The following is a 25,401-nucleotide window of genomic DNA, read 5'->3' as shown; positions in this document are numbered from 1 at the left end:
ATTAGTAAGTCTAATGACTGTATTTCAGAGTCAACTCTCTGCTCCATGTCCTTTAAAGTCTTGTTTTGTTGTTTCATGAGGCCCATGAAACTGGAGGACCCACACAGCACATGACGCTGTTTATCAAGAAACTCTTTACTGAGTGACTCAGCCATCTCCTAAGACATACAAGAACTAAATAATAAATCTTGAGGCAATGGGTGTGACTCACATTAAGCACTGTTTACATTCAACGTACTTTCTAGCACAAACAATTAAAATATTATCATAAACACTCTAAGGTTCAAGATGTAAAAGATTTATAATTACATGAAGATAGATTATGAATCAAGATTATTTATTTACAGAACACACAAATTCTCTTAATAACGTATACGAGAACATGGAGTGACGGGTTCTCAGCATCTGCCAGTCCAAGATAGTGAAGGGGACAACATTATTTAACACCAGGAAAGAAGAAAATTTAACGCAGAAGTAAACATTGATGCTTCAGACACCACGGGAACCATAAATGTGGCGATAAAACACGGACTTCAGAGTATCCAAAAATACTTTCAACTTACAGTCTCCTGCACTTGTATTTCTAACTCAAATATCTGTATTTGAGATTCGCTTTTCAGTTTCATGTCCTTTAAAATCATGTGTTGTTTTTTGATGAGGTGCATGGCTTCGGAGGCCCGACATAGCAGATGACGCTGTTCATCAAAAATCTCTTTTCTGAGAGACTCAGGTTCCGCCTAAGACATACAAGAAATAAATCATAAATCTTGAGGCAATGGGTGTCACTCACATTAAGCACTGTTTACATTCAACGTACTTTCTAGCACAAACAATTAAAATATCATCATAAATACTGCAAGGTTCAAGATGTAAAAGATTTATAATTACATGAAGATAGTTTATGAACCAAGATTATTTATTTACAGAACACACAAATTCTCTTAATAACAGCGTAAACAAGAACATGGAGTGAAGGATTCTCAGCATCTGCCAGTCCAAGATGGTGAAGGGGACAACATTATTTAACACAGAAAGAAACATTCATGCTTCAGACACCACGGTAACCATAAATGTGGCGATAAAACACGGACTTCAGAGTATCCAAAAATACTTTCAACTTACAGTCTCCAGATCTTGTATTTGTAACTCAAATATCCGTATTTGAGATTTGCTTTTCAGTTTCATGTCCTTTAAATTCTTGTGTTGTTATTTCATTAGTTCCATAGCTTCGGAGGCCCGAAATAGCAGAAGACGCACTTCATCAAAATCCTTTTTACTGAGTGACCCAGCCTTCCCCTAAGACATACAAGAAATAAATCATAAATCTTGAGGCAATGGGTGTGACTCACATTAAGCACTGTTTACATTCAACGTACTTTCTAGCACAAACAATTAAAATATTATCATAAATACTGTAAGGTTCAAGATGTAAAAGATTTATAATTACATGAAGATAGATTATGAATCAAGATTATTTATTTACAGAACACACAAATTCTCTTAATTCCAGCGTATACGAGAACATGAAGTGACGGGTTCTCAGCATCTGCCAGTCCAAGATAGTGAAGGGGACAACATTATTTAACACAAGGAAACAAGAAAATTTAACACAGAAGGAAACGTTCATGCTTCAGACACCACGGGAACAATAAATGTGGCGATAAAATACGGACTTCAGAATATCCAAAAATACTTTCAACTTACAGTCTCCAGATCTTGCATTAGTAGTTCTAATGTCTGTATTTCAGAGTCAACTCTCTTCTTGATGTCCTTTATATTCTCCTCTTGTTTGATAACGTCCATGACTTCGGAGGCCCGACATAGCGGATAACGCTGTTCATCAAAAGGCTGTTTTCTGAGAGACTCACCTTTCACCTAAGACATACAAGAAATAAATAATAAATCTTGAGGCAGGGGTGTGACTCACATTAAGCAGTTTTACATTCAACATACTTTCTAGCACAAACAATTAAAATATTATCATAAATACTGTAAGCTTCAAGATGTAAAAGATTTATAATTACATGAAGATAGATTATGAATCAAAATTATTTATTTACAGAACACACAAATTCTCTTAATAACGTCGTAAACGAGAACACGGAGTGAAGGATTCTCAGCATTTGCCAGTCCAAGATAGTGAAGGGGACAACATTATTTAACACTAGGAAACAAGAAAATTTAACACAGAAGGAAACGTTCATGCTTCAGACACCACGGTAAGAGCACTGCATTGCAAAACAAAACATAAGCAAACAGACGAGAATGTTTTGTATACATGTGTCTCACTTTACTTTTACTACTTAAGAATGAAAATAAGAAATTATACAAGAAAGAGTAAACTGGAATTAATTTAATGACATCCATTTCTTAGACAAACTTTTATAACTCACTTGTGCTTCTGATCCTGTAGTATGCTGTGGTATTGCTTCTACTCCTTCTAAAGTGTGGCCATCTCTACAAACGGAAGATGCAGAGTCTCTGAGTTTGTTCTCATGTTCTTTCAGAGCCTGTAGAGGAAAATTAGTAAATGGTCACAAACAATTAGGTTTGCTGGTTATCTGTGTCCTTTTGCAGGTTCTGCACATTTCGTTATGATGATCAACTCAAACCTATTGGCTTTAGTGGTATGCTACAGTGACACAGGGTCAGTTGGACTCTGAATGTCATGATAAACAATTAATAAGAACTAAATAATAAATCTTGTGGCAATGGGTGTGACTCACATTAAGCACTGTTTACATTCAACGTACTTTCTAGCACAAACAATTAAAATATTATCATAAATACTCTAAGGTTCAAGATGTAAAAGATTTATAATTACATGAAGATAGATTATGAATCAAGATTATTTATTTACAGAACACACAAATTCTCTTAATAACGTCGTAAACGAGAACACGGAGTGAAGGATTCTCAGCATTTGCCAGTCCAAGATAGTGAAGGGGACAACATTATTTAATGCAGAAAGAAACGTTCATGCTTCAGACACCACGGGAACAATAAATGTGGCGATAAAACGCGGACTTCAGAGTATCCAATAATACTTTCAACTTACAATCTCCAGCTCTTGTATTCGCGACTCCAATATCCGTTTTACTACGTTCTTTTTCTGCTGGATCTCCTTTAAATTCTCCTTGTGTTGTTCCTCTAAGACGTCCATGTCTTTGGAGGCCTGACATACCAGACGCTGTATATCAGAAAACTCTTCGGTGAGTGACTCAACTTCCGCCTAACACATACAATGTGTAAACTTTCTATTATTTTAGTGACTGACAACAATATACAATGATACCATTATTATATCTTAGATTAAATCAAAAGTTGGGGAAAGGGTATTAGTAAATACTGTTTTTATAAGAAACTTTCTAAAAAATAATGTTGCTATGATCATGTCCCATAGCAGTCCACTGAAATTTACAAACAGGCTAAGATCTGGCCCATTTGCAGGCAAGAGATAATAATAAAATGAAAGGAACTGTGGATGCATTTATTTTGTGATGTTGTGTCACACAGTATACACGACTACTTCCAATTTCAGTCTGTAAAACAATAATACTGTGAAAGGTAAGTATATTGTGTGTGTATGATGCAGTTTTATATATCTGGTTATCAGGCATAAAATTATAATGTTTTCGTGTTTCTTTTAAGTTGTTATATTACCTGGTCAACCAACAGCACATAAAAAGCAAGTGACTACACAAAAAACACCTTACCTGATGGACATTCGTCATGTGAACCATGTCATCTTCTGAACTACTAATTTTGAACCTCAGCTTGAAATTATCTGTCTCTAGATCGGTCAACTGTCTAATGTGCACATTCACACTTATATCTTTGATGGAAAATGTCTTTAATGGCTGCAGCAGGCCCATTGTAACTACTGAAAGAGAAAGAAAAAAAAATTTTTTTACACAGAAACAATTGATTTAGAACATTTTGAAGTGACAATTCTTGCAGAAAATGGTTTTCTTACAAGAAATTGTCATTTTAATTAAGCCTTAATTGACAAGCGCAGAACATGAAAAATGATGGAATATTATACTGCCATGAAAGAATCTGATAACTTCCAAAGCTGTGCTAGTGTAAACCATGGCAACTACCCTCCTAAAATAAAAAATCATCGCACGTAACACTACAATTGCTTCCATTAGCCTTGTAGTCTCTGCTATTCAATGGATACCATGGGTCCCTCTCCTGGAATAAATCAGCCAGGGCATGAAGCTGATAACCCACCTCCTAGGAATATGTGCTTAATTAAACAAACCTTCAAATAATTTACAATAAAACCGACAGTAATAACAACCATTTATATTTTTATATCAGCAGGTATTGTTCACATTTACATAATGTTGTATGTCATGTGTTCACTCAACATTGTTAACTTATATGTAATAAGAGAGTAAAAGACCACTCTGACAACAATGACGAAGGCTCATGGAAGTGATCAATCTGAAAGAAAATGACATTCCAAACTTGCAGTTTATATACAATGGACTGTAAAATGTTGCTACTTGGCGAGTTACGAAGCGTTAAACCGGGCCACTCGACCACCAAATGTCCGAATCTTTCATACACCAAAAATTAACAAATACGTTACGATTTATAGTTTAAAGTTATTTAGGTGCAAATTATACATTAAGTTAAATCCTTTGTAAGGATAAAATTAATTCATTATTCATGTAACAGTTCTGATTTCAAGTGACCTGAAACAGTTACTGTTGCAGTCTCTGATTCTTGACGTCTGTTGCCACAAAGCTCGCGTCTTACATGTGAAGCATATCACTGCTCTGCGAAGAACACAACGAAGGCAGCAATACATTGTCTTCAATCACAACTTACGACACGCCCAAAACCGCCCGAAGACAGCTAAACCAGAAAATAGATGTTCTGCTGACTATTTGCACACGAAAGTCACACAACGATACCGAACTTCTAAAACATTCTTTTAATCATCGTGGACCGAATTAAATACTGTGAAGACCAAGGCAACATCACAACACAGCAATAACAGATTATCGTATGCTGTGCAGCTGCACTTCAGCATACACAAACCACACAAAGATTTATAAATTCCACGTTATATTCAGGCCAACACGCCTTCCTCTCCGAGTAAAACAAATTACGTAAGAAAGTTCGACAACAACATTGTGAAATGCGGTATTATTTTTCTTAGCTAGATTAACTCTGAATTGTGCTGTGCGATGGGGCGATACTGAGTTTCTACCTAACAGGTCAGTTAACGACCCCACTGTCCAAGTGATGTAAGAAGACTGAATATGGAGCAATGGTGGAATGACAACAGTGGAAAATTGAAATACTCGGAGAAAAACGTATCCGAGCGTCACTTTTACAAAAATTCCAATGGACTGATCTGAAAATATGAATAAACCAATAATTTCCCATTTTGGCAGAAATTCTTAAGAAATAAGTACTTCTCTGAGTCGCGCAGAATTAAACTATAACAATATAAAATTCCTCGGTCTCACAAACATGTCCTGCGATAAGAGGCCAGTATAAAGATGGCTCCCTGATAAATGGAGGCAGCAAGTACCTCTGAGACGCTGGTAAACGTCTACCAGACTAAACGGCGCTACAACCCAGAAGACAGCCATCTTCGTTCATTATCGTAATCAGATAAGCTTGCCACCGGTCTCCATCGTCGGTCTGATGAAAATTCAGGAAGAACATAAAAATCTGATGACAGCCGGTGTCCAAGGCAGAATAGATTTCGGAATCTCCAGAAAACAAACCACTACATAACATTTTGTAAAACAAACAATAAAACTTTTCCTGTATAAATTGCTACAGCGCCTTATTTCAGCTGAGCGCGCGAAGTTGAAGGCCATGTCCAAACTTACAACAATCTACCAGTTCCTTCACTGTTATTTTTGTCTGCCAAATAACAGATTTCCAGCTACAAAAATAATCTAGATCAACGTAGGGTGCAATGCAGAAAATGTGTGTACTCGGACTGTTTGCCACGCGTCTATGGGTATAGAGATAAGTTGGCAAGATGTGAATTGAAGACACAAAATTAAATATAACACGCAATTACTCTGAACAATGAAAGCGGGTTCCCATCTCAATCACAAAACGGAAAGGTGGAGTACACCAGATCATACATACGTGTAAAGGAGATTTAATTTCGCATCGTCAATAAATTATGATTGCACAGTGTAACTGCACGACAGCGGAAGACCAGCACATGTGTTCATCCTCATAATCTACAACTGGCGGCCAGAGAATTAGGCTGCTTGGTGGTGACCCGCTCCGACCTCATTCCGCCGAAAAGTCTTTTTAAGTTTGTCCTAGGTTTCTTAACCCAAAGGTGATTTGCAATTCTTTAGTAGTCTCTTTGCATTCTGTTAACGCGCTGAATCCAATGGCTTTCATATTTTACAATTTTTAAGCAATGTTCAATGTCTGTTTCCTCTGTAGCCCATCCAAAAATTCTTCTTGTTCTGCTCACAAATTTCATTTCAGTTCCTGCAGAAAACATGTTACGTTCCGCATTTTGGAGGGTCTAGGTTTTAATTTTGAAATTAATGCCCGATTAACACAGAATTTCACTATATCGGTAAGGCAACTTTCATTCGGGCAGTACCCGGTCTGAACCTCGGCTTGAAAACAATAGAAAATACACGAATTTTCCCAGGTGTTTTAATATAAACTGGCGATAGAGATGCCAAACAACAGAGCGGAATAACAATCTTAACGTTCTGTTAAAAATTTAAAGCTCGACACCCATCAAAACTAAAAGCCTATTTAATACTCTGGTCCTTATCTCTAAAAAAATACACGGTATCTGCTGATGTTTACTGAAATGACAACTGTTAATGCTGAAAAATTAATACAATTCATAAATACACCCTGTGGGCAAAATTCTGCATCAATGAACGTTAAAGCATCTGGTACACATAGTTACCATTGTTCCTCGAAAGATTAATCTTTGATTATTTGCCTTTTATCTGCGAGCAACCCATTTCTTACCCACCATAATGAGGAAAGAAAATATTAAATAACGATGCACCGACATGATACTGAATGACTGAAGCAGCCTTTGTGCTCTGGCAACCTTTAGGAAGAGATCCTTTTTCACAGCCTGCTTACTGAAATGACGTATTAAATCCTCTAGCCTCTCTCTCATCGCCGGCTGAATGCAACAGGCGTACGTAACCATAAGGACAAGCAATGCGGACGATTAGTGGATTCGGTCCGGAATTGCAGAGCGCCAGGGCCGGTCTTCGTCAGTGTAAGAGGATCCGACTTGTTTGACGAAACCTAACATTCAAAATGCTGCCGTCTCCGATCGAAATTTTACGAAACAGTTCCAGGGAAAAAAGTAGCGTTTTTCATCCGACCGGTCAATGCGTTTCACGTGTTCACAAGCATGTACAGAAATCTCCTCACCAAGATGGCATTGTGGTTATAGCACTAACATTACATTCTGAAGGTCCGGGTTAGGTCCCAACCGTTGATAAAAATATGTCAGTATAATGAGCCAGTCATCTTATGATGAGCACACAGACAAATTTGAAAACGTTGTGGATATGAAAAAAAAATAGGAAAGCGGATAATACACAAAATCCCGTATTTTATTAAGCAACGAAACAGAATTAAAACTGAATTCTTTACTTTACAGCTACACTGAAATTCTCAGTGTGATAACACCAGTTGAAATAAAGCCACAGTCCTTCAGTTTAGTCTACACTTCATATCTGGATTTTTCTATTCGGAGAACATTTACATGGTACACAAACTGAAAAATCATAAAGATGTGTGAAATACGGACGTTACCAACTTATTTTATAAAAATGCAATTTTAAACACGTCTACACTGAATCACACGGCCATATTATGAACTACGTCTTATTTCTTACAATGAGAAAGACTACGAAATACGACATTGACAAGATGGGCCACTTACGACCCGTGGCGTTACAATCCCTGGGTAAGAGCCAATCCGAAGCCTGGCTACGACGCGACCACGAAGTACGTTAACATTTACTCCAGAGTCGGCAAGGGGATAGATATTTTTAAGCTCTAGACTAGAAATGTAGTTCCCCAAAACCGGAACCTTGGTAACTTGGTAAAAAAAACCACGAAAAAATTAGTGACCTGAATGTCCTCTGCTGCAGCAGGCCTAAGTGATGACCAGTTTTAGAGTGATAAGGGTGATCGCTCTGATGATTGAGGCAGCAAGCACCTCTTATACGTAGGTAAACGGCGCAACAGCCCAGAAAGACAATTTCATATTCGCCGCCGTGAGAACCTGAAATCTCAGAGTTTCAGCAAGAAAGCAAACCCAGAGGAAATTACTTTTCCTGGTCCTAATGCTTGCCAGGGTTTTCAAGGCTTTCCACAATCCCCACGAAAAAAATATAGCCCAATATCATTAAAAAAAATGCTGTGCCTATCTTCCTGTGTCTTCTGACCTCTTTCCAACTATCACATATCTGTATTTAAAACAGCGTCGTAAACTAACCTAAGGAACAGGGAAAAGAAACGTTCTATTCCGAAGCATTCTGGTGTAATCACATGACTTTAAATTCTCATGAAGTTCAGAATAATGACACAACAGTAACCTGGATTTTAAACCACGTGGGTCTACAACCGGAATCAGAATGATAAGAAGAAAATTCCATTACCGCCTATTTCAACGCGGTCGCCAAGTAATTAACTAAACCAAAAACAAGAAATGTGAGAAGTATCTTTTTTCGAAAATTCACCCCCCCCTCTAACCCCAAAATTCTTAACACCTAAAACTAAATGGCAACTCAACAAACACCTGCTTCAGCAACAAATAACTCTCCATTTTCTATTCACGTATATTCTCACTGTAAACAACAATCATTTCTGGAAAAAAGTAATGCCGGCGAAAAGTCGTTTGGGACAAATTCTCAAGTATTATCAGCTGAGCTGTCAAAGGGCTAATGAATATCCCAGCATAACCTATGAAGGTTAAAGGTCAAAACACCACACATTAAATCCGCTGCTTTAACTCTGTTGTGTTCCAAGCCCGGTTGCTGTATGGGCAATTCTATCCTCAAGCGTTTACCAGAAAACGCGACGCTGTATTTAAGTCGGTGCAGTGGCTTCAGATGAGATCTTTCGTGTACTATAGCTACGCTCCGGATTTGTTTGTTTCTGTGTCGTAACTTGTTTAACGATGGCATGTCATCTGATGGGATCGGGTACTGTCTAATAAGCAGAAAATATACGTGAGTTGCTACAAGCTTCAGAGATGAGGAAACTAACGAAAATGCTACTAGGATACCGGGCTCAACCAAACAGAAATTTTTGGACAGAGTACAGTAATAAGAACTTTGTATCGCGATTAAAGGCCATGACAATCAAACAAAATCAAGTACACATGCCTGCTTTTACAGAAAACGTAAGGTTAATTTTCGTACGCATACGTCATCCTAAACAAGAGAAATACAGGTTTCAAGTAGGATTTGAGGTTTTCAAGGCAGTGAGTATGAAGGTTGGGTTGTAGCACCCCGTAATATGGCAGAAGTTAACCAACGTGTCAAATTATCGCCCTGATGATGGAAGCAACAAGGATGTCTGAAACATTTGTAAACTTCTGCCATATTACACGGCGCTACAACTCAGAATCCAGTTTACATCTTTAAAAAACGTTTGGTGAAAATAGAATTAAATATATTTTCGCGTTCTAGATCAATTTTCTAGTCACAATCTCGCTTAATACTAGTTTCCCACGTCAGAACGTGTCCTGCGTTTCAGAGCAGCCGCTACAAATGCTTGCTCAGACATACAAATTTAAGCAATGCCTATTTTAATTTACTAAACAGCATTTCACAACGTTGGTAATTTTATTAACAAGCTCAAATCGTAAGACCTAAAAATTTCACTGAAATAAACATATGGAAACGTTACATCAGACTCGCGAAATTTAAGATACATTCTGTGAAGCAGCAGATAAGGAAACCCCGCACATGGAGCAAAATGCTTCATTAGAAGGCAACAGTTTCTCAGCCGGTCTAGAAATTCAACATTTTCATAAGTCCTTCATCAGACCATATATCAAACTACATTAATCTAATCCGCACTCTCATATGCTGTTCTTCAAGATACATTTAAAATGTATCTTAATACCTTTCTTTCACCAATGACGAAATCTCCAAGCAGCTTCCTCGTTTCCTGACAAACCCTGTGTATACATTTCTCACTTATCTTGTGTGTGCTACATGCCCTGCCCACCTGATCCTCCTTTATTTGACTACCTCCACAATATCTGGCCTAGGATAGGCCTACAAATTATCAGCTATTCATCATGCAGTTTTTTTAAGTCCTGCATTACGATGTAAAATAAAACAATCCCAACCACCAAAGTCGGTAAACACGACTCCACCTGAAACAGCATAAAACCCCGTCCTTGCCAAAAACATTGTTATAAACAGTCATTGTGAACACTTATAACAAAAGGAAATCAAAGTTGGAAGAAGTTTAGTTCGTTTAACATAAAAAACAAATGTTTGTAACAACGCTTTCAGCAATTGTATTTAAATGTGAACGGGGCATAAATAATGGTAATAACAGTAACGGTTTTGTTCCGTTTCATGGCATCCCAATTTTGAAGCACCTACAATTTCGGCATCTTCACCCCTTTCCTCCGGCTTTAGGAGCAGAGATGCGAGACGTCAAAAGAATAACCCCCTCCTTGGCTGCAGTTATGTTCACACTTAAAAGTATTTGTTATGTAGTGACACAAGAGAAAATTAGAGATCAGACCGATTCCAGTCCACCCTTTACTGATGTTCGGATTGATTTCAAAACAACTATAATACCGCGTCTTAGTGATGCTGTATCAGCTGCTAAAGTCGTCGCCGAGCTATGGCCTAATGGATGGATAAAAACGAACAAGCCAACCGTTAGCCCCAATCTAATCGGTTTCTGCTTCCTCCTTCTCTTGCGCTTTTCATCCACATACCGCCCTACACCCCTCCATCATTTTTGTCTCCTGCGACCCCTCTGTTATCTGAAAACCTGGGGTCTTCAACCTCTCCCAGACGACGGTCAAATTTACACTCGAGGCCCGCAAGTTGGGAGGACAGTTTACTGAATGTTCGTGGCAATTTATTAGCAATATTACAAACTTAATATTATAAATAGATTCATACACATATCACTCAATAACTATCTTTTACAAAATCAGTCATTTCGTGAGACATGAGACGCTGGTTTTTGCTTGAGTGATCTACCAACATAGATTTAACTTCTGCTGCTGAGAAACGCACGTGCCCTTCCAAATGTGAACCGATGAGATGGATTAGTTTTCATTAGGCTGAACATTTGTTCACAAGGACATACACTGCCGAACAGTGACTGCATTAACAAGACGTATTGTCTGATACTGGCAAATTATTTACTTATTATTGTCTCTTTCTCTTCTTCGTTGTTTCTGTATCCATGTCCGGGCAGTAGACTAAAAAATATCACCCGATAAACTGCGTTATCGAACGAATTGGGATGATTACGTTTGTAATTAATTCCAAAGTACTGATTAAAAACAACATATTTAAACTCAAAAGGCAGCAGTCCCTCAACGAGACAAGAAATTCCCCGCCCTTTACAGAACTTGAAGGTTCATTATAGCATTAACAGACGCCAGCCGCTGGACTCTTAAGCGAACCAAAAGATGATGTACTTACCTGGAGCGGTTTCATCTGCATTCTCTTCTGAATCCTGCACCTCACTGGGACCTGGGCTGTAACAACAAAACATACATTAAGTAAATATACATTTAACGTGTGCTAATAGTAATTAAGGTAAAAGTACCATCAAAGGCATGCAAGGCTATCACGAGTTAAATATAAACCTGATAGTTTTCTCACTTATTTGAACCAAAGATCATCTCTTAAAACACATAAAAACTGTCAAATTAATCATATACAGAGAACTGCTATAACCACAGAAATTCCTCATGAAACTTCGAGAGAACATAGGATTTCGTGTGAACATAGGAAAAAAAGTGACACGCAATATGAAACCCGAACGGCGAGCAGACTAGGTATACAGACCACGTAAAAACGTATATCATGTGGACAATCTAAATGTCTCAAACCAGAAGGTTCTTTCGGCAGCGAAGAAGAAACTGCATTAAACAAGAGTATTTGAAGGACGTTTACACGGAATGGTTACACACGTGTACTTGTAGAATAGCTGCAAGGTTTGATCGTTTGCTGCGTTGGATACTAAGCACAAGCTCAGGAATTTCAATTGTCAATAACTTTTCCGCGTCTATTGTTAACACAACCGTCTTTTTTTCATGCGGAGTGAAACAACATCAACGACTAAAACTGCAAACACAGTTCGACGAGAATTTCGAAATGCTGACAATATTACAACTGGGTTGCTCATGAAATAGTTGTTCCTTATAGCAGCTGTGTGATAAATACGTGAAAGCAGAACCCAACCATAGACCAATGCAAGAAAGGACAGTCGCACTCCGAACAAGTGCCGAGGTTAAGAATGAGTAGGAGCTATATCCTCCACCCCAAGTGACTACATGGCGTGTAGCGGGACAGCTTTTATATGAAATTGGAAACAAAATAGCCCTTCTGGCCAAATGAGGCAAATAATTTGGACACCACTGCCTTGAGTTATTTTTGCTAAAATTAAATGAGGCTGTACGGTTAAAGGGGACTTCCTGCCTGTCAACCAAGAGTGAATCCATTCTAATGCGGCAGGAAACATAGAAGAGACAAAAAAGAAGAAGAAGAAGAAGAGGAAATAGAACATAAGGAAAGGACGCAGACATTTGAAAGAGACAAGATATAAAATTATCAACGTAGAGAGAAAAAATACGTACAGATTTCCTAAGAATCTCTTTCTGTTCCACGTGGAATAATGTCAGACTGAATGGATTCCTGAGTCATAGGCGTGGTTCCTGCGTTAGAGCCAAGATTAACACAGACCAGCTGTTATTTCAGCTCATATTCCGAACTAGTTTCCTGTAAATGCAAGGCGTTCTCCGCCTTTTGTAGAACCCGAAGGATCACTACCGTGATCACAACAGCAGTCACCGGTCCCTACCACGAGCCAGATTAATCCAATCCACGCACTTAAACCCCATTTCCCTAAGGTCTTCTTCAGAGTATTCGTCCCTTCAACGCTGTGGGAAAAATGCAGGGTTACTGATTATTAGAACAGGTGTCACACATAACCACCGGACGTTAAACGATTAAAATAGTATTTCCTCCGTGCAGTACATATGGCTGCGTCAAATTCTACAGCATATGACACGTGGGTAAGCAGCCTGCTAAAAATGACGCATCCATTGGCTAAATTTATACAGTATATTTGTTATGCGCGTAACCTACATATTACACGCTACACGTATGTTGCTCGTAGTTACTACACCGTGTCACTATTCGTATATTTTTATAGGCTCTAATTCTAGATATGGAATATCTGTAATGACGGTTTGTCCGTGTTTTCCTCAGTTCTTCCTAGAAAATGCAAGGGAAATAACTTAAAGTACGTGTCGTTTGTTTCTGCATTCTATCGTTTTCAACAACACGCGAAAATCTTTGTGGTTGATAAGAAACTACACTGGCGAAAAACAAACAAGAAACGACCAGTGTGAAGAACATAAAATTCATAGACTATGAGAAAAAACTCATCTAGAAATATCTCAAGTCAGCTTCAGTTGCCGAACATAGAAACAACTCTAGAGCAAGTCTGAGACACAGGAATTCGTCTACCTTCTGAAACAATATAATCTAGCAGTAAGCACGTGTAGCAGAAACGTGCCCGATTGCGACTTGTAGGCGATCGTTCAGGAAAACACAAATAATCATAGCCGTTCATGGCCCGAGAACCACACATTTCAGCTAATTGTATTCAGAGTAATTATGAACAAATGTCCTTTTGTATTTGAATATAAACCAAATGCTACAAATATATTACAAAATAAACAGCATAATTCTGTAGTGGAAAGCCACGCGCTAACAAAACACAAGAATACAAAATTATGTTTACATAACATCACTTAATTACGTGAGTAAAATTCTCATCTTAGAAGGAATTCCCCAAATGCGTTTTTGACACCCCTACTAGGCTTCACGCGTTCAGACCACCTATAACCAAAAACGACGAAGGGGAACGAAGAACGTCCTGGAAACAGGCCATGATGATAATCATTATTCACAATTTCAGAAGTAATTCTGAACTGGAACAGGCCACATGGGCCTAATCCGTAAAAGTATTAAGAACATCAATGAACAGACTAGCAGCTGCTAACTAGCGCACAGGAATGCAAAGTTGATGGGCGGAAACTAACCGTAATGCAAGTAGGAAGAAACAAAGTAGAAAAACTTGAGTAGCCCTACATATTCATAAGTAAGACAAAGTCACACTATTAAACACTTGGCAATTTAAATAAAATGTAAACAAAATACACGCACCAAGGAACAATTAAAATCAAAATAACGCGACGAAGAAATAATTTATTTTCTCGGACTTCGTTTTTTCTTATATGCAGTAAACATTATTCAGACCTTGTGTCCATCTGTTTGTGGAACCGAAGGTTCATTTATCAAATTCCCTAATGCCCGCCCACGGACGCTATTTTGAGTCAAATTAATTCAGCATATTTGCATCCTATTTATAACATATCCTTCATCTACTCCTAGGTCTTCCAAGCAGTATCTTCCACTTACGCAATGGATTATCAACACGCACCAAAATTAAATTCGCCCTATAATTTTTAATGCAACCCCCCCCCCCCCCGCCAACAACACCAAATTAAAATAGAAACTCGTGCAGCAGTTTTGAGATGAAAACGCGGACTCACAGAAGTGATCTTACCATCTTGCACTCATTTTATGCGCTTTGTGCAAAGAACGCATAAAACCCGAAACATTTTGTTCGCTTCTTTTCATGTAGTATATTTGAACAACGCATCCATAGGAGAGAAAGTAACCCAACAACTGAACGTATTTAACTAAAGCGAGTACGAGAAGTGACCCTTGCCCATGCATTTCTAGTGCCACTGAACGAAAAGTTAAGGAAGAACTATATGCTGTTTACAATGTGAATAGAGTAGTTGTACAAACGGGAAGCAGTCCAATGGAAAATACGAAAGCGAAGTAGTGGACCCAGTCTTGTGAGGTTCAGAGCGTAGTCAATTCAGGTAGTTTACATGAAGCAATGATCCATGGTCCTCGAAGGAGAATGGATCTTCATAATTTAAAATACATGGTAATGCTATATAAGCATGCAGTTAAGGTAAAAGATGCCCCCCACTTCGTAACAACGCAGCGGAATCCTTCTTGAGAAGCTAACAGACGCTCAAGGAACTATCCGTCTATTTTTTGGAGCCAGAAGGTTCATTACCCTGCTCACAAAAGCCACCAACACGCCCGTATCTGGAGCTATATCAATCTACACATTACCCTGATGATAGAGGCAACCACCTCCGAAACGTCTGTAAAATTATACCAGACTACACGGCGCAATATCCAAGAAGACAATCATCTTCACACTCGCCACCATGAGAAATTGAATTCTCACCCAGATATGAGTCCAGTCCACACCCTCACACAGCATTCTTCAAAGAACGGCATCCTTCCATTAACAAACAATATCCTATACCCTAACTGACAAACAGTATGTACGAAAATTTCTGTCATAATTTGAATTCCTTTATCCATCAAACAATGTACAAGAAATAAACGAATATTACATAAGACGAACTCAGGGAGTTAGTACATTCGCTCCCCTTGTAATATTCAAGATTCCACTTCGACTCCAACAGCCAAATTACTTATCCAACTGTGCTCGTTAATGGTAATCGATACATTACACTTCCTCAATCAAATGCCTGGCAACTGACACCCTATATCAGCATAGAACCCATCTCCAATTGACGTTCCCCCTATCAGTTGGAAATACAAAGAATCAAATAATACGAGCACTCTCGCTCAACCGGCGTAAACAGGACAGACTGACGGGGCAGTTAATCGAAAAGCGACTTATTCGAAGACATTCTTCGCTTCGAGATGCAATGAAACGTAACAAGAATGCAGCATAGAATGAGAAATCATCAATGGCATGTTACTAGGCACAAATTATTAAATACAGGTAAACAATACAATAATATTCTTAAAATATCAGTGAAATTAACGTAAACTAAATTATTAAATTTAATGACTAAAGTAGTAAGCTGCTGTTGCTGATGAATAAACAGGTAAAAGTTTAATAATAATAATAATAATTCTGTCCTCTGATGATGGAGGCAGCAAGGATGTCAAAAACGTCGGTCAACTCTACCAGACTACACGGCGCAACTTCCAAGAAGACAATCATTTCGACCCACTGACCGTGGCGAGAAGTACGCCATTTGTGCTCAACTAGTTAATTGAGAAAACTGGCAATGGAGCAGCTGTGAAGAATACCCCATGGTAGTGCAGGCTATCTACCTTAAAGTTCTCCATGATGACAGTAGTATATTGCTTGACACTTGAGTCTGCTTTGATAACCACGGGGTTTGGTAACAATGATTTGACAACAAAAAATGTACACTAACTGGCACCAGAACATCTATGGTACGCAGCTAGTTCTGAGCTGTCTTCACTCGTATAGGTTCCGCTGTAGCGAAAAACATAATCATCAATTTAACAGAACGTAACTCTATGTGGATTCAGCATTCTGTTTATTAGCCAGACTTCAGACTCCGCACAGGGCATATAAACACTGACTAATGTCAGAATATAATGAAAAATTCAGTAATAAATTATACAACTTGAGTCAGTGAACAGACAAATGGAAAACAGCAGTACAGTTACGAGTGTGTGCTGTTTCGATTCTGAGTTGAAGTGCCCGAAGTGCACTCAATTAACGCAACAGCTGAAGTTGAACGTCTGATCTGAATATAGACCTACCGTTCGCTTGAAGCACCAGTCCCAGGATCGGAAACATTATTTCGGACACAGAAACACGAGATTTTAGCTGTAAACGACGGAAGGATAAATGTTTAGGTAAAAGTAAATATCACTAAATACCAATGGAATGTACCTACTACAAATACAATCATTTACCGGCACTAAAACACATCTCATGCCTTTCTTCCTATATTATTGTCACGAATTGTTTCCTGCGTCATTTCCTACGTATTAAATAAACTGGAAGGAAAACAAAGTTTAAGAAAAAGAATGTGATACAAAATAAATCCTTCTCGCTTGTTACGCCAACATCTTAAAGCGTTTTTCAAAACAGAAGCAGCTGAGGGGGGTAACGATACGTGGCAGTAAACCACATACTTCGTATCAGCAAGACACTTTTGAAGAGGGCGCCGGAGACCCTGCCAATTCTACGCAATAAATATGCATGACAGCTGCAGCCAATTCACCCTAACACATGTGAATAAATGACAGAGATCAACTAAAGCTCTAGAACATTAAAGGATGGCTGCATAGTCCTTGCACTATATTTATATAGAAGCAGCTAAAATCAACACAAAGACAAGAGACCTGCTCAATTATATTAGCAAAGTACACAGTAGTGTGCATCTTAAGAATCTGATAGTCGCTCAGATAGTCAAGAAATTCAGCCTTTTATGGAACCCGAATGATTTTGTTGTTGTTTTTTTACCGTGCTTGCAAGAGACTGAGTCAGACGAATCTAGTCCACACACTTGCACAGTTCTCCATGGCCTATTTTAACAGCAATTTAATAGACGAGAAAGGAACAAGTCCCTTCTTACAATAAAAAAGAAGACAAAACTGATCTGTCGTGTCATTGGTTTATCTCAAGTGACAAAGATTATCAATCAAGGTTACAAAGAAACCATGCGTCCCTCTATTCGTCTTAGCATTAATTTTAGGTCGATGTTAGTTTACAACCACGTACAAACCACGGGGAGTGCAATATATCTTGTAATTGGCAGCAAATTAAGGACAGGGTTTCACTGCATGCACAAGGGTCTGTGCCTCAGACGTACCTGAAATGCGAAATTGTTAAAATCAAGTCTGTCCATGAACTACTCTACATAAAACTACAATGTCAGATACCAAGTGGTTCTATTCAGAACCACATAACCAGGATGTTCGAAACAGCGAGTGATCTTGCAACACAGATTAATAGTGAAGCAGTATTAGCTCGTAAAGATAATTTATTAAGAACTTACAAACAAACTGTACAGACATTGTGATCTTTTAAACCTTTGATAACCAAAATTTCGCAGGAACGTAATAGGTGAAATTAATCTATTAACCCAATACCCTATATACAGAATACCTGATTCTCTTATATGAGGCAATTTTCCGTGTAAGGCTGTTTATGACCATAAATGTAAGGATTAAATTAAACCATTCAGGGTCAGCTTAATGCCAGAGTGTTTTGTTACAATTCGTGTTGTCTAATAAATAGTCTATACGTATATTCGCTTGCTAAACAGTTATGCGAATGGATTTTCATTTCATGTAGGACCCACGTTATTTGACAGTGCATAAATAATTACCGAAACAAAAGTAGTATAATTTTTTTCCTATCTCCAATAATCATAGTCCTTCCTGAGCAACTAATATCTCCGTCTTTTATGGAACCCGAAGGCTCATTACCGTGTTAACAGTCTATCACTAGTACATATCCTAAGCTAGACGAATCCAATCCATACCCCCAAATCTATTTATCTATTATCTATGCCTGGGGCTGCAGAGTGTCCTCTTCTCGTCAGGCTTTCCAACCAAAATTTTGTACGCATTTCTTATTTACCCACATCCTTCATTAGATAACTCTACCACACATCATTTCCACGTGGGAGTAACGATGACTTCACCCAATTTCTCTACGAAATTCTACATAACTTGGACGAAGACAGTAAAGGAGATCCGAATTTCATTCCGGAATGGGGAACTAGTGATAAAGAAAATAATCTCGAATTGGCGGCTGGCAGAAATAGTTCCTTTTATAACTTAAATTACTGTTTGCTTATCACAAATAATTTGTAAATAATAATTTATTCAACAGTTCTGCTCAGCTTCTAACATTATGTCGCATATGGACCCTCTTGCCATATATCAACCCTTCATACATGTAATTAGGTATGACTGTATGTAGTGTTTGTTATTTCTAGTTATTATTAATAGATACCTGTAATCGTCAACATATTGTAAGGGTCAGTAAGCTACAGATGCTACAAGCCAGACTGTGGAGATAATGAACCATAAAAATGATAAGAAGATTGCTATACAAAAATCCGATTATACTAATACCCCACGCGTCTCTAAGTAAGTGTGTCGCCCTACGGTAAACCCCCGCACCTGTTGATGAGTATTTGCCCCTCCGGCACAGGACACACTTTTAACCCCCTTTATAAACCACTGTCTGTAAGCACCACGCGGACTACACCGGAATTCACCACCGAACGTTGCGTTCTACTCTGCATCACGCCTAATAGTTTACTGACCCGAGCTATAAACTGGCGTAACTGTTCTTTCAATAAACAACAAGATATACATATATCTACTGAGTTGCTACAAGTGAGCTTGAATTTCAATTCTTAAGTGTCCAACGCACCCAATCAACAGACTTCCGCTCGGTCTACGCTCCCGTATCCCATCACCATCCTTCGGGATACAACAATTATTAAAATTCACATAAATGTATTAACATAATTTAAAACATTTTTAAGCAAAACGTACGAGAGGTCTGGCAGACAGTGCCAGTTAAGAGTTCGCAGACAATTTCTTAATGTGTCGAGAACATCAAAGGATGGTGGAAAGTGGGTGTCAACTTACCAAGACGGACTCTGCTCCGGCCCTTGTGCCGTTGACCGCCGGGGAGGGCTTCGAAATACTGACCTGACGGGACGGGTTGATTTAGAGCAGTTCGTTCATTATGCTTTATCGGTTTAAATGTCTCGATATTAAAAATGTTCGAGTCGTCAAAATGGACAATATACACACCACATAACAAATAAACGATACAACTGAATTATTGTACCTCTAAGATGAAACACAAACGAGAAACGTCATTACAAAGGCTAAACAGATGTTAGGGCTTTTCTCGAGAATATGTTTCAGACCACGAAACACACGCAAAAGACTAAAATAAGTAGGGCTTACACTTTAACAAGGATGGGAAATAATCACAGTCAACACGATAAAAGATTGAAGGGTTATAACGAGTTTTGTCATTCCATCTTGTAGCAGCAATTAGGCATTATTTTAGTCATTACGCGTTACAGATAACGCACATCTTAAGCAACACACTCTCCGTTTTTCATTAAAGTTCCACCATTCCTCGTTTTCAAAAACCTTACAGATTTTCTTCCAATAACACGACGAAAGTTTTTCTTTCTCTTTTGCATTTTGAAAAACTGGACACCTGAGGGCGTTGAGTGATGTCCTAGGACGACACAAGAGGATGACGGAGGCAGTATGCGACGTAAATTCTCCTCCGTCGAGATCTTTTTCTCCTGGAAACATTGCTAAAGTTCCGCTGTTCCGATCTGTTAGAACTCATCTCCGCTTTGTATCCAGAAGAATCAAAGCCCCCATTCTTCAGCTAACTCGTTGAACCAGGCTGCCATTTCTAGCTAACGACGTAAATTTCTTCTATAAGTAAAATAGACCGATAATTGGAGTGATATTCACTATGAGCTTCCAGCAGGCACTATCATATCACTCGTATCACAACCACCATTCCAAATCCAATCGTACTCAAATGAAAGTGATGGCCCAAAAAAGGCAGCACTGTCGAACATTGGGAGAAGCAAAATCACAATCCACCTTCCATTCTCATTCAGGATGTTGCGTTGCCTAGCGACTACTCATCCTCAACTACGCATCTGCTGGTCCCAATGAGTGGAGAATCGAGACGTAAGTATCTCTACGTAATCGATTCAACAAACATGGAGACGGACTCGGGAATGCGAAGGAACACGAAACAGACTTGCAACTGTGACAGGATAGCCACAATGTCATACCCCATAAGATAAGACGACGACCGACGGCAAGCCAAAGTAAATTGTTTGAGTAACGAACGACCAGTCCCACGTGCACATACTTGGAAGTTTGTGTCAACAAGGTGTTACGACTGAACATTGTTTTCCTGGCTTGTTGCGCAATGTAATCTGATAGAAGTTTACAGATGTTTCACAGCTGTTTGTTGCCTCCATCATCAGGGCGATGAGTACGCTGCACGCGGCTTACTTATGGTCCTCATGATGGAGGCAGAAAACACCTCTGGAAATCAGTAAAGTTCTAGACTACACGGCGCAATAACCCATTAGACAATCATCTTCATACTAGTCGCCGTGAGAACCTAAAATCTCACGATTTGCTACTATTAGTTTAAACAAAATATAGACCCCGAATTGGACCCCAACGACACCACAAAAGCAGGTAAAATGTCAAAGGAACTGATGCGCGAAACCTAAACCTAAAGGTCAAATAATAACTGGCAGTAACTTAAAACGTAAACATAAGCAAACGACAGGCCTAGCAGATACGTTATATGAATCCCACGAACACTAATTCACCCCCTGACGCAGAGAGCGTCGCCTCAATTGTACGTAAACCGATCCAGTTTTGTTAAAATTCTGGCATCCAGCCTGTTTTCAAAGCACAAAAACTGATCTCACAATAGAAACAATGTCAGTTTTTACCAGGCTATACGCCAAAAGGACGCATAATTCTTAACAGTGTTAATTTACAAAGTATCCCGCCTTACGTGTGTATGATCAGATGTCATAACGGAAAACGTAGTGTAAAGAAATCTGGATTTGCAGACGCCTGTAACATAATGTTTAGACTGCATAGCTGTACACGGATGTCGAAGAAGTTGACGTTGGAGCAAGGCGAAGAGAACACGTGACAAGTACAGACTGCCGCTTCATTGCATGTCGGAAAGTATATACCGTCACTCTATCCTGAAGCTTGAATAGAAAATCTCGTATATATGAGGCTCACTGGGCTTAGTTGGCGACCTTCGGGATGTTTTTAAAGGTCCCAATCGGCCACAAAATGTAAGCAAAAACATAATATTGTAACTAAAGCTTTATTGCTGAACGTACAAGTTACAAACAACATTAAGTGTTGGAAAACGGTCACCATTTTTTCCTATGCAAACTTCAGCATGGTGCACCCACAACTGTCACACCCTCTGAACAACAACAACAGCCACAGCAGTTGTCATACCTGCTGCCAAAGCAAGATGATGATTCAACATTATTGTTAAAAAAGATTGTCTTACTGTCACAATAATTTAAATTTCTTGGAAAATTATAAACAGATACCAAAACATTGGAAACTTTATAGCAAAACTGATATAAAAGATATATTCATCACTTCTTGTAAAGAATTTTGTCCTGCAACTCTTACACACAGAATAAAATAATGGGAAAAAGCAAAACTAGAAACAATTGTCTGGCACATTTTAAATGAAATCCCATCCAGAAGTCTAGAAAGATACTTTTAAAATGTATGATCTGAGGTTTTCACAGCGATGAGTCTGAAGATTGCTGTCTTCTGGGTTGTTGCGCCATGTAGTGTCATCGCCCTAATGATGGGGGCAGTATGATCTCTGAAACGGTAAATATCTACCATACTACACGGCGCAACAACCCAGAAGACAGAAATCTTCAGACTTTTAAAATGATTTCTGTACATGTATTTAATTCATATATGAATGACAAATGTATGTTCTGCGTGTATATCTATGAACATTTTGTTTTTTACACTAGTGCCCAAACAGCAACAATGATAACTTTAGAAGAAAATTTAAATATATAATGGTTAATGCCTCAACAACAGTGTTAACAATTCTGATTTAAGCCAACTCATTTGCAGGGCGCAGTCATCAGTGCATGGATAACACGGGCAAAAAGTAAATAAATGCAAGGAATCCATGAGGTTTTAATTTCTGTCAACACTTCAGAAGATACTCATCAGCAACAGACCAAATTCAGCTACATTTATTGAAAGGGCCAGTGCAATTCAACTAAAGTTTTCCAATCTTTAGTAAAAGTGTTGAACAGAAAACTGTAAAAATACACAAAAGTACAAATGGCTGCCACGTGTAAATATTAATGATAAGGCCAGAATATGTTGCAGTTATTGATTTAGGTCAATACCTGAACTGTATTTAATATTCGTTTACTTATAAGACAATATAGAAATGTGAAAATTAAATGATCACGTTTCATGTTCATTGAATTTTTGTAAGAATCTTTTTTACACTAAACATAAATGAAAACATATACATCTTTGCAAATGAAATGAGTAATACTCAAACAGTTAATAAGTTTACTTTAAAAAAATAAACACTTTCAACTGGAGAAAAACTTGGATTCAAATTATGAAACTGTTTCCACTCTTTGCATTAAACAGTTAAAAATGGTAAGCAGATTAGGATTTGGAAGGAGGCAGAAACAGCCTACTCATACCAGGTCATCCACCCTAACTCTGAAGAGACTAGGAAGCAAAACAACAAAAACTGGCCAAGATTCAAATTGGGTACCTCCTGAATATAGTACTAAAGTATTACTGCTACACCAATCAGCTTGTTAAGGAAGAGTTGACACTATCCCTTCGCTATATTGTTCCATTTCATACCTTCTTACAGCAAAAGAAAATAATGGTTGTCAATTACCTAGTACAATGGGCATTATCAGTCAATTTCTGTGATAAAGAAGTAAAAGCTCTTGATATCATAAACAGCAAGTACAGTATGAGAAATCTTGTATGTCATGGTTAGAATGTTACTTAATAACAATGTATCACCTAGTGATACAGCTTTTTCAAGTGATTAGCTGCTTCGGTTCAGAGTTCATATTGAGTGTTTTAGAGAACTTCTCTACCTGTCATTAGGAAATGACTGATGTCATCACTCTGATAATGGAGGCAGAGAAGGTAGCAATTTATTAACCAAGATGTTATTGTTTTAGTTACTGCAAAAGCTTCAATTCCCTACAAACTACACAAATTATTGAACCTGAACAGAAATAACAGGATGATTGTGCATGGCCAACTACAAAGAAAAAATACAACCACTTTATATTGCACCAACCTCACTGCAAAATATCACATTTACTTTATTTATGAGTGATTTAATGACTGTAAGCAGCTCACTATATAAAATCAAATAATATGAAGAATAATGAGATGGATAGAATATGGAAGGAAACAGTAATGACTTAATTTGAGGCATTATTCCAGCATTTGCCTGGAGGGACTGACAAAAGATACAAACACCTCAATTAGGACAGCAAATCTTCAGGTTAGTATTTGAAGCTGACACCTCCCAAAGTCAGAGTAGGATTACTATGACAATGGGCAAACTACTTGGTGCATAATTGACTGCTATGGGTTGCTTGTAACAGTTGCAATGGAAGTATTCACCACACTTGCTTAAAACATTTACTACACCTTTCAATTCTGGATAGCAGTTCAAGTACATCATCAAATGCATTTTCAATAACCAGTAGAATTTCTACAAATTTCCTAGAATTGTGACAACACCACATGCTATATATACACAGTGCGGCGAATTCGTCGAATGTGCAAAATTAGGCGATTAACACATCTTTATCATACTCTGCATTCACAGTGCAACCTTCTTCCACGAACTCTTTGTGCACAAGCATAAAAAAATTGAGTTCGGGAACTTTTGGACCGCACTGTGCATATATCAGTCTATCATACTGGTGTCTGAATCTGGGAGGTAAGACAACTGATTCCTATCTCTATATATTTTGTTAGTATTTCTGATTTGAAATACCTTGAGAAAAATAACGAAAATTTATGCAGATGTATTATTTTTGTTCGATAATGAGATCATCTCACAAACGATGTGTGAAGTTATGATACTGTACGTTGTCTTCCCCTCCATATATAAATACCACACAAAGAAGGTACGCAATTTAACCGGTCATATGTATGAAATAACTTACCTTATATCAAGTTTTAAGGAAGAGGATGACCCATCTGCTGCAGTAGAATCCATTGTCTTAAAATTATAGCACAAAACTGTTCACTTTAACAACAGTTAAGAATTCAAAACCGACTGCCACCAGCACAAGTTTGAACAACCGTTTCATAAATAATGCGCATGCGTTATTCACTTCAAGTTCAGGACTTGATACCAGATGCCAGTTTAATATGAACATAACATTCTGCGACATCTCTTGCAGAAATCCCGTACTATAGTCATTACATAGCAAGCCCAATTTATAACAACAAATATGCATAAAAATAATCTAAAAAAGCCTACTGTATATTAGACATCCATTAATACTGTTTTATTACTAAATTTTGTACATTATATGCACGCCACAACCTACAAATGAATTTGTCATTTGCCTTTGTTGACTGACGGTACTTTAAAGTTCCATGTTATATTTTGTGGCTTTGAAACTAATACATC

The 25,401-nt window shown here is 38.1% G+C and overlaps 1 protein-coding gene and 1 long non-coding RNA gene across 8 annotated transcripts in view; one reads left to right on the top strand and one right to left on the bottom strand.

Annotated features, from left to right (window-relative positions):
* The window catches only part of LOC110836827 (uncharacterized), a 234,325-nt gene extending 211,157 nt beyond the window's left edge, over window positions 1-23,168 (top strand). The window contains exons 5-6 of one of the 2 annotated variants that reach the window (XR_015536153.1): window positions 2,063-2,219; window positions 2,863-3,636. This is a non-coding gene — a long non-coding RNA (uncharacterized LOC110836827). Of the gene's footprint in view, window positions 1-2,062; window positions 2,220-2,862; window positions 3,637-22,826 lie in introns of those variants that run through there. The other variant, XR_015536152.1, reaches the window with a different exon arrangement.
* Window positions 183-25,391, bottom strand: LOC110836007 (uncharacterized). Of its 6 annotated transcripts, none has more exons than XM_087352686.1 (8): window positions 14,842-14,988; window positions 11,682-11,737; window positions 3,717-3,883; window positions 3,059-3,232; window positions 2,394-2,510; window positions 1,705-1,875; window positions 1,123-1,296; window positions 184-737 (listed from the first exon to the last, which is right to left on the bottom strand). In XM_087352686.1, the coding sequence occupies exons 1-7, from the start codon at window positions 14,913-14,915 to the stop codon at window positions 1,207-1,209; spliced, it is 849 nt and encodes a 282-aa protein (XP_087208812.1). In that variant the 5' UTR covers window positions 14,916-14,988; the 3' UTR covers window positions 184-737; window positions 1,123-1,206. The 6 variants fall into 6 exon arrangements, with proteins under 6 accessions (XP_087208816.1, XP_087208812.1, XP_087208813.1 ...); XM_087352687.1 differs by having other exon boundaries at window positions 3,059-3,190; XM_087352688.1 differs by lacking the exon at window positions 14,842-14,988 and adding an exon at window positions 24,929-25,391 and having other exon boundaries at window positions 185-737.
* Between the last annotated feature and the right edge of the window lie 10 nt (window positions 25,392-25,401).

This window comes from Zootermopsis nevadensis, unplaced genomic scaffold, assembly GCF_977971745.1.
Source record: "Zootermopsis nevadensis isolate Lab colony 2312 unplaced genomic scaffold, Znev_1.0 Znev_ptg000021l, whole genome shotgun sequence".
NCBI lineage: Eukaryota > Metazoa > Arthropoda > Insecta > Blattodea > Termopsidae > Zootermopsis > Zootermopsis nevadensis.
The sequence above is the reverse complement of the archived record's forward strand: the minus strand, read 5'-3'. Positions and strand labels throughout refer to the sequence as shown.

Coding starts and splice junctions, on each gene's coding strand:
- LOC110836007 (XM_087352686.1), bottom strand. CDS start 14,915: ATGAAAAGAAGCGAACAAAATGTTTCGGGTTTTATGCGTTCTTTGCAC. Junction 3,233..3,716: donor ACATGACGAATGTCCATCAG/GTAAGGTGTTTT, acceptor TGTATGTGTTAG/GCGGAAGTTGAGTCACTCAC. Junction 2,511..3,058: donor GAATACAAGAGCTGGAGATT/GTAAGTTGAAAG, acceptor TTTCCTCTACAG/GCTCTGAAAGAACATGAGAA.